This window comes from Arabidopsis lyrata (assembly GCF_000004255.2).
Source record: "Arabidopsis lyrata subsp. lyrata unplaced genomic scaffold ARALYscaffold_2, whole genome shotgun sequence".
In the NCBI taxonomy this organism is placed as follows: Eukaryota; Viridiplantae; Streptophyta; class Magnoliopsida; order Brassicales; family Brassicaceae; genus Arabidopsis; species Arabidopsis lyrata.
Window position 1 is genome coordinate 11,633,393 of NW_003302554.1, and position 9,901 is coordinate 11,643,293.

The 9,901-nt window shown below is 30.9% G+C and overlaps 2 protein-coding genes across 3 annotated transcripts; both read right to left on the minus strand.

The window, feature by feature from the left end:
- Positions 1–293: 293 nt before the first annotated feature.
- Positions 294–2,148, minus strand: LOC9323127 (probable prefoldin subunit 5). Of its 2 annotated transcripts, none has more exons than XM_002888485.2 (4): positions 1,760–2,148; positions 1,576–1,679; positions 1,419–1,496; positions 294–903 (listed from the first exon to the last, which is right to left on the minus strand). In XM_002888485.2, the coding sequence occupies exons 1-3, from the start codon at positions 1,941–1,943 to the stop codon at positions 1,428–1,430; spliced, it is 357 nt and encodes a 118-aa protein (XP_002888531.1). In that variant the 5' UTR covers positions 1,944–2,148; the 3' UTR covers positions 294–903; positions 1,419–1,427. The 2 variants fall into 2 exon arrangements, with proteins under 2 accessions (XP_002888531.1, XP_020891470.1); XM_021035811.1 differs by having other exon boundaries at positions 294–906.
- Positions 2,149–4,492: 2,344 nt separating this feature from the next.
- LOC9323128 (proteasome subunit beta type-7-A) lies at positions 4,493–6,909 on the minus strand. Its single transcript, XM_021034145.1, has 9 exons — positions 6,793–6,909; positions 6,209–6,369; positions 5,963–6,104; positions 5,752–5,848; positions 5,601–5,670; positions 5,368–5,472; positions 5,177–5,275; positions 4,871–4,958; positions 4,493–4,754 (listed from the first exon to the last, which is right to left on the minus strand). Exons 2-9 carry the CDS (start codon positions 6,350–6,352, stop codon positions 4,678–4,680), a joined length of 822 nt encoding a protein of 273 aa, XP_020889804.1. The 5' UTR covers positions 6,353–6,369; positions 6,793–6,909; the 3' UTR covers positions 4,493–4,677.
- Positions 6,910–9,901: the final 2,992 nt, after the last annotated feature.

Consider the following 9,901-nt stretch of genomic DNA (forward strand, 5'->3'; position numbering starts at 1 on the left):
TTTTGTACCCAAAATAATGGGAAGCCAAAAAAAAATCTTTAAAACAGTAATAACGGGTTTCGAGTCTGGTTTTTTTTGCTCAAATCTATCAAACATGAGATCATAAGAAATAAAAAAAGAAAAACACATTGTAAATTCGTGTTATAACAAATGTTTTTTTTTTTGTCTCCAATACGTCCTTAAATATTTACTTGTAATATATATATATATATATATATATATATATATTCTGATATTGGGATTTTTCGAATTTTGTATGTACTGCAACCAATTAATCAAAAACCTCAATCTACTATACATTTTTGCAGCAGTTTTTGGGGTACCCAAATCGGGTCGGGTAATTACTAAGATTTTGACCCGGATTTTTGATTTTGACCCGACTAAATGACCCGCAAGTTTTGATTACGGATCCAAATAATGAAACTTTCCAAAAAAAAAGGCAAGAATTTCGGGTTAATAATATTGTATCCTACTAATAATACTTTCCAAAACAACAAAATCCTAACAATTACTATGATTGATTATTGCGTATATTCAACAGTTATTACTACATTATAAATCATTTAGTTTTCCTAAAAAAGGGTAAGAATATCAATTCAATATTCTCTCCACATTCAATATTTGTCAACTACTTCTAACCAAAAAGATATTATCCTTATTTGTTCACCGTATATGCCGATTTACATATTTTCTTAGATATCCAAACCGTGCTAATTAAGATTTCCTATGTAATCTATCCCAAAACCCTAATACCTGTCAAACCTCTATATATACTGTCTCATTTCCATTGCACCTCTCCACGCTTTACAACAATACCGAGTCAATCCACAGCTTCAAAACATAAACACTTACCAAGAAGAAATGGCTGCAGCAAGAGGTTTTCCAGAATATCGACTGATAATCCTGCTGGAATGATATGTCATAAAAGCATATTAAAAAGGTATGTTTACTTTACCTTTGTTTCATTTCATATTTGCTTTATGGTTTGCAAAACCCCCAGTAATAGTCAGACAAATGTATAAACAAGATTTTGTATTTTTGCAGTGCAGATTCAATGTAATTGTGACGCTAAAGGAAGAAACAAATTAGACTTTCAATTTCATCAATTGCATTCCATCGCAGCCATCCCTCAAACATTTTTCTACAATGGATCAAGTCACTGAAAGAACTCCAAAAAGATTCACCCCTAATAAGAATCAGACTCATTCAATTTAAAAACTCCTTTTCACTTACTCATTTCACAATATTTGTTAATGTTCATAAGAAATGTGTTATTCTTCTATAAAAAGACAGTTGAAAGACATACTCAATAAGCCGTATGAAAGAAAAGTGTAGGCTTAATTCTTTATTCTCCCATCTCAGAATCTATCTAAACAAACAAATCAGGCATTTGAAAATTGCTAAACGAGTTAGATTACCTCAAAAAGTTAGTTAAAGTTGGATTTGAGCAAGTGAATCTTCCTCTGACAATAATCTTTTCCATCATCCATTGTTTTCTACAAACACAAAAAAATACTTAGCTACACAAGAACAAGCCTAATAGAACAAGTTCATACATAATCCAATTCTCATTACCTCGACGAAGTAACCAGTGCCAATATCAACCAAAACCTTATCAGCTTCATCAAGTGTCCCAGGAACGTATAGAGAAGCAGTCAGTGGTACAAGCATCTTCTTACCTACAATTTTCAATTGTTTCAAATCATCATCCATCGTTGAAAATATCAATTTGAATAACGAGAGGTGAAATAAACAAAACCTTGAGGTCGAAGAGAGAGATCGTTGAGAGCTGCGGCGGCAGCATCAAGACGGACGGTGGCTGTACGGATGCTGTTAAGACTATTTTGAAGGAGATTCACTTCCAGATCTGCTTGCTCCTTTAACGCCTTCAGCTGATCGATTCCCATCTTCTCCATCTCTCCTCTCGATGATGACGACACCATTCTCTCTCTCTCTCTCTCTCACAGTCGCGTCCTCGAGTCTGCGAATCGCTCAATCTCTTTTGGTCGAAAGCTTGGAGACGAAGTGTGTGTGGCCCGTTAAGTGGAGTTCAGCGTCAGAGTTGAAGTCCTCAAGGCCCATGTTGGCCCATTTGAGCCGTTTTATAACTTTTTCGAGGCGTTAAATGATGATTAAATAAAATAGTGTATGTCATATTTTGATTAACATAACAAGATTTAATATCCATTTTCATTCAAATTTTATATTAATATTTTTAAAATTTCGCATTTAATCAGGTCGTTTTTTTATTCTGACCAAAAATTGAGTCAATCGGATCTTTCCTTAATTTCTATATTTATCTAAAACAGGACAGTATATCACGGGTGAAATCATTAAATTAACAACTCAAAATACAATTATTTAGTATTTTAAGATAGAATTATAAATTCTTTTTTACGGGTTGGTCCAAAAACACATAATAATTTATATATATTATGGAAACCATTTGAAAATCAAACTTTTAAATTGACTCGAATTATATATCTTTTAAATAAAAGTGTTATTAAAAAAATAACAAAATAATGTTTAATTTCACAGGACGGGATTATATGGTGGACGGGTTTGGGTTGATATTAATACGGGACAATATATTACGGCTGAAATCCTAGAATTAACAAATCAAAATAGAATTATATAATCTTAAACACTAAACAAAATAAATATAACTGAAATTTTTTATTTTTTAGTTACAACGCATGTGATCCGCGGTGTACAACAAAAAATATTATACACAACAAATTCATCAATTTATAAAAAGATAAAAAAAAATCCAATAATTAACCCGCGGGTCATATCCTAGTATGAAGTAAATGTGACAAAGACAAAGATAAGAAACCACATTTACCAATTAATAACCCACTTATAATGTACTCTCTCTCTTGATTAAAGAATGTAAAATATAAAATATTTTATCATGTTCCGCATACATTGATACATATATACCCTAACCGTCCGATCAGCTAGAAAACTTAAACCACATTTTGTATGTACTGCAACCAATAATCACAAACTTAAACCGTATTTAAAGACGAGTTTCGAGAAATCCCCAACCAACTGGTGGTTTTAAACAGTTCGCGCGATTGATGCATAAGAGCTTTTGATAAAATGCTCCTAGTACAACACCGAGAATCAATTTTAGACTTCAAAATCTAGTTTTTATTTATATAGTACAGACAACAAAAGCTTAATTTAAAAGCCAAAGACCATTGAAAATAATCTGTAAGACTATAACTATCGAACTTTTTGAAAATCGAGATTAAGATTATGGGTTTAGGGAAATATTCTTCGATCATCTTCCTCAATCTTCAACACAGATAAGGGAAAAGAAAAATAAAAAATACCTTTGATTGGTTTCTCGACAACGCAAATGGTAGAGAAGGCAAGAGAGAATCAAGTATATTAGATAGGGTTTCCAAGTTTGTGTTAGAGAATTATATAAAGACAAGAAAGAATTGTAATCTAGTATTAAGACGAGCGACCCCGTTTTCATGGAGCCGTGGCTTGAATACAAACGTCAGCTTGAAGATCTTACGGAGGAAGAGTATCTCGCTCTCTGTCTCGTAATGCTCGCCAAAGATCAGCGGTCGCAAACGCGATTTCAACAGTCGCAGCCCCAAACGCCTCACCGAGAATCAAAGAAGCTTTCGTACAAGTGTCGGGTTTGCCGGAAAAAATTTCAGTCGTATCAAGGCGCTAATTGGTTACTATTTTAATGAAGAAGGTTGATGTTTTTTTTTTGGTTCAACTAATGAAGGTTTAATATCTTAATTACGAAGTCGACCCCCGCGGATAAGTAAACTGAAAAAAAAGAAATTAACATTGCTAATTCTTTATTTATATTTTAAGTCATTGTTATGTAAGAGTTTATATATAGAATCGGTATTTCAAATTTAGTTTCTCTACCAATTTGGTTTTTTTTTGTTTTTCTTGTATTAGAATAATAATACTGATGATTACATAACTAACCTAATGAAAAACATCAACGAAAGGTTTGTGATCGGTTGGTCTTTACTGCTATAAGATTGAGAAAGATGATATGTGATTCTGGAACTCCCTTGCTTAGAAGCAAAGTTAGCTTTCACTGCAGAGTATCCTGTTACCACCTTTCCAAGACCAGAAAAATCAAAAATGTTTAATTAGTTTTGATTTGATGAAAAACAGATGATGAGTTTAATTAATTTACTTGGCTCACAAGTATTAGAGAGAAATAAGGTTCCTTGGGCAATATATGTTTTGGGGATCCTCCTCCCTAGAGAATTAGGTCCATATATTACTAGTAACAAGCTCAACACGTACGTTGTTCGTGTAACTGAGACATGATCATATACTGTTACTGGTCAAACAGTGATCTCTAACGCCATTGGATAAATTCTCCATGTCTTGTTCAATCTTATGATAGTCTTAATTAAAAGAAGAAAGATAACGAAAAGGATAGTAAGTATTCAGGACACTGTGTGTAGAGATATTAGCGGGAACAAAAAACACTGTCATCTCCAGTCGAAAGCCGGCGACTCAACGGAAAAAGAGAATTTGGTAAACCAGCCGGTACGATTTGCACAAACCAAAGTTGAACTAGCCGGTAAGAAAGTTGTTTTTTTATAGGATTCGAAAGAAAGACAGAATTAGAGTAACAAGATCCTTAAACATGGGAAAATCAGAGATTTGATATCGATTCATTCATTCCTCCATAGCTTCACCGACTTCTGTAATTTCGACTCGCTCCAGCAATGGGGTGATTTTGGTAAGAAGAACCTCTGTTACACAATAAACCAACAAGATGATAAGTGAGAAATTAAAAGCCTGAGGGTAACGATATGCAAGTTTAATTTGTTTGTTGTGTTGTGCATGTGTTCAAGAGTAACATAATTACCGGTTTTCTTGGTGAAGGAATAGCCTTTGCTGCTGACATAGGTTCTTGGGTTTGGTTCCATGTAATTCCTCAGGTATTCCTTGTTCCCCTGTTTGCCAACACAGTGTCAAACAATAAGCTCGAAAAGAGTTTAAATTTGGAAGTGAAAAACTTGGTCAGCTTGCTGCTGAACATGATTGCATTGCATGCATTAAACCAAATGGAGAGGACATTTTGCATTAATATAATGGCAATGCTGACCAAAGGGAGTTTTGTACATTAATCAAAGGTACTGCATGGTTAAAGAAGCAGGGTGAAGAGACAAACCTTTGTGATCACGCAGATGTCTACGTTGCTACCACTACCCAGGTCATTGAATATACCAGAGCATATGGCTTCAGCGACCAACTTAATTCCTTCATCCCTCTAGAGTATTTTATTTTGTAACAAGAAATTAATCAGACAGAAGAAGATAATGCATCTGGAAACTGAAAGATGAATATTTTCGCTTTACTTACAGTTAGGCCTTCTTTGTACTTCGCCTCAAACACAGACATAGCAGCAAGAGAACCAGAACCCATTGTAGCAAATGGAAGAGTTTCAGTTAAACCGTTTGGGTCAATCTGTGTGTAAGACAAATAGTCAAATGTCATATATATATATATATCATATATATATATATGGATAACAACAAACAAACAAACAAAAAAGAAAAGAAAACTCTTCTCAGTAGATAGCATCTAAAACTTACAGTATGCAGATGTGGGCCAGTGATATCAACTCCACCAAGCACAAGCGCAGCAGAGACATGACCTTGATAGCTGAAATAAAACTTAGGCAGCTAAGCAATCTATGTTTCTCTAAGACGAGTTTCTGTAATAGATAGAACAAAAAAAGTTTACCTGAAAAGATGTTTTTTGAGGAGAGTTAAAGCAGTAATAACCCGAGAGTCACGACCAGTCTCGTAACGATGCAATCGCAGCTGTGAGCTGACCATATCTGGAAAATGAGAATGAAGTTAAACATACCGATGCATTATGTCAATTAGATTCTGATTTCTTTAACAGGTAGAGAAAACAAAATCTATCAACAAAAGGGTTAGAAAGGAGATACCAGTAACTGCTTCAGTGTCAGCCGCGGTTCCTGCACCACAACAATATATGTTTGGTGCCATATAGTGAATCTTTTCACAGTTTTTATCAGCAACAATGGGCCCCTCGGTCGCTCGGGTATCTGCCCCTAGTATCACACCATCCTATACAAAACCCGAATAACAAAATCAACAACATTGTACAGATTCCACAATCCTTTTACTCAATATATAGCCAAGAAGAAACTATGGGAGGATGAAAACCATACCTTGAAAATCAAACCGACAATGGTTGTTCCGGTCTTCAAGAAAGACGGAGCTTTAAGACCCTCTTGTGTAAGCATCTCATTTCTCTTACACAAGTCGAAGCTAAACCCACCCTTTGCCGAAACATCTACTGTTGATTGCGACATTTTTTAAATTGAACACCCTACAAGAACAAAAGTGAGAACCCGCAAGAGAGAAAAAAAACAAAACATATGTTGTTTTCATGACGAAATTCATAACAAAACAAATCTACCTCAAGCAAAACAACAACCTTAATTCTACATCTTTACATCCAAAGCTAACGTCTTCCCCTGTTTGTCCCCAAAAAAAAAAAAAAAAAAAAAAAAGCTAACGTCTTTCCCAAGCTTCCATTACACAACGGAAAGTTCACAACCAGATCTTCTCACTTAGAAGACAGTAACGAAATTCTAAAGCAAACCCAAGAAAAAATTATACTTCAGAACTCAATTGATTCACCTCTTTGTCCCAAGTTTGGTTAGAAGAAACACGATGCACATAGTCACATAAAGACAACGAGAGAGAGAAAGAGAGAAAGAGAGCGCAAGAGAGAGGAATTACAACAAACCTGAAACAAATCCGGCGAGAGATCCGGCAAAGTAGTGAAAAAAAAAACCTAAGTCTCTTAATTCTTTCTTTTGTCGGAGAATGAGAGAGGAGGAGAAGAGAACCAATGTTGTCTGACGAAAAAAAAAGAACAAAAATCAATGTTGTTTCTTAATATTTATTTGTAGGAAGATCTTTGGGCCAAAAGAAAATGAGGTATTTGGGCCCTTGAGGGGTAAATAAAAGTTATTATTAGTGACGTTAAACAAAAAAAAAAAAAAGTTATTATTAGCATATTTTTTGTAACTTTCTTCTTACAAACCTCTCCGAAATCAGTCATTACCCAAAGCCATAAAGTTGCTACAAGCACACACATAATCTCACATAATCTCACTTTTCATTGTCTCATTCACTCATTGTCACCCACATACTATACACGCTATAGTTTTAGTCTCCATTTTTTTTTTTTTTTTTTTTTTGTGAACCGCTTTAGTCTCCATATAAAGATTTTGTTAGTATAAGTTTATCTCTCAGCATGCAGTATCTATTTCACTTTCGTATGACTTCAGTTCTCCACCGGTTTGTGTTAATTTAATGAAATCTTATGTATTAAAGGGGAAACATTTTTTGATAGAATACATAAAAATGATATCTATATTATTAATTGGGAAGCATTTTGTGAACTACAACATTGTGAGGGTAGTTTAAGACTAACTAAATGAATTTTTACATGGGTAATTTAGTAAATAAACAACTACTACAACTAAATAAATATATTTGATTCGGATCCTTCATTAATTTTTTGCAAAAACAAATAACGAGATTAAATGATCCAATATATTCCGAGATTTGCTTCGTCAATATTTTTGGTATGATTTGTCTACAAAAACAAATATTTTTGGTATGATTTGTCTACAAAAACAAAAAAGGAAGCAATATTAACTATTAAATAATAACTGAATATTCAGAATCAATATATTTATTTCGAATATAAATCGAAATATTTTGTATTTTTCAATTTATTAGAGATAAAACAAAAAAATTCAACATAAATCGAATGTCATTAATTGAAAAATACAAAATATTTTAACAATAAAATCTAAGTAATAATATTTATGTTATAACTATATTCCGATATTTTCTCATTTACCGAATATAACAAATTAAGTACATAGCCAAAAAAATATGCCACATACATTCCATCCAATATTTTGTTTTTGTCAAATCGTAATATGTAAACATTAATAGTATAGATGTAAACGTTAAATTATTAGCAACTAAACTAAATTAATAATAGAAATAATATGTTTTTAAATAAAATTAAATATTTGCGGGTTGGTAAATACTAAAATTATAAAATTTAATCAACGATATTATCAATTTTGCAACGAGAAATATTTATCAACGATGTTACCAATCTATAAAAGTTTATGATATTAATAGTGTAGATTTATACTATTAATTGGGAAGCATTGGATAAAATATAACCTTATAAAAGGTAAATAATTACAAAGAATACCCTTGATATTTTTAAATTTGAAGAAGGAAAATTAATAAACTGAAACGGGTAATTGTGTATATTTAATTCGAAATTGCATATATGTAAACTAAATTATTTTCGTAAGATATTATTAGATACTTTCGAAAATGACAATCTAATCTAATAACAAATTATCATTTGTTTCGATTTTTAAAAATTTCCTTAACAATACTATGCTAATTAATTCTGATTGATACACATGGAAAAAAGATTTTTCAATTTTGATTTTCCAAATATGAAAAAACATTGATTATATTTGTCGTATATAATCTAAACGAAATACTTCCATCCTTTAAAATACAGCTTATTCAAAAACTATTTTTTTGGATTCTAAATTTGTAAATATCTAAAAAATATTTCCAAGATAGATTAAAATATTTAACATTTAATTAGAGTTTAAATGATATAAAATTTTAGAATAGATTTTTTTAAAAAATGGGTAGTTTTCATTATCTTAAATATATATAACTAACCTAAATTTTTAATATATTTTTAAAACGTACTATAATAGTTACTATATCTCCAAATAAATTATTCAATTTCAAATCAAATAAATTATTTTATTTTGTATCAAATTGTTACAAAATTTTGGAATACACATTCTTCTAGAATTGATTATTTTCTTTTTCAAATAACATTAAAATAAATTTAAATACAAATTTTTTAATTTTTAATGCAAATATTTCAAAATGAGAAATATTAAATTTAAGAAACTATTGAATTCAAATCAAGATGACTAATTTAACTAATTACAAGCTACTTTTTAATTTACACAGTTTTTACAATTAATTCAAAATGATTCTCTAAATTTATTCAAATTAAACTATCTCTTAGTTTTATGATTTTGTTAAGATTAGTTGATAGATCATTTATTTTTTCAATTTGTTTTCATGTTTTAATTTACGGTATGTTTACAAATTTTAACAGAACATATGTTAATCCCCAAAACTTACAACCGTATATTGTATGGTGTTTAAAGATAAGCAAAAATGAACTCGGAAAATGATATTTAATGTAATATAACGAGAATAGGAATTACGAAACAGGAACGACATGGAAGGAGACATGATGGGATAAAAACATAGATTTTAGATTAGAACAAGTTACAATTCAAACAAATTAACGTTTGCAATCAAATATGAAACATGTGTTTTCAATTTATATAGCATAAAAATGTTCAAAATAATAAATGTTATTATAGTATATTCTATAATAGTTAAAATTTAAAAAACAAACAAATGTAATTTAATATTTATGAACAAAATATAAAACAATAAAAATAAAGAAGTCAATTAATTTTGTAATATATTTATTATATCATCATATAAAAATATACTATGAATTATATTTGTGTTTGTCCCAAACAGGATATCGAGAATTTTTGTTTCCGTCACGTCCTGTTTTTAATCGGGAATACAAAATTTATCTTATATTAGAAATACGTTCTCTTATGAGACATAAATTAGAGAACATGTAAGATATAATGGAACATGATAAAATTGAATGGGAATTATGCCTATCTCTAAATATTTCTATTTCTCGCAAACGTATTTAATCATTTTAACGGTTTTATATACGGTTTGATAGTTTA

Coding starts and splice junctions, on each gene's coding strand:
- LOC9323127 (XM_002888485.2), bottom strand. CDS start 1,943: ATGGTGTCGTCATCATCGAGAGGAGAGATGGAGAAGATGGGAATCGAT. Junction 1,680..1,759: donor TCTCTCTCTTCGACCTCAAG/GTTTTGTTTATT, acceptor TGAAAATTGTAG/GTAAGAAGATGCTTGTACCA. Junction 1,497..1,575: donor GCACTGGTTACTTCGTCGAG/GTAATGAGAATT, acceptor TTGTGTTTGTAG/AAAACAATGGATGATGGAAA.
- LOC9323128 (XM_021034145.1), bottom strand. CDS start 6,352: ATGTCGCAATCAACAGTAGATGTTTCGGCAAAGGGTGGGTTTAGCTTC. Junction 6,105..6,208: donor TTGTCGGTTTGATTTTCAAG/GTATGGTTTTCA, acceptor GGTTTTGTATAG/GATGGTGTGATACTAGGGGC. Junction 5,671..5,751: donor CTCAAAAAACATCTTTTCAG/GTAAACTTTTTT, acceptor GTTTTATTTCAG/CTATCAAGGTCATGTCTCTG.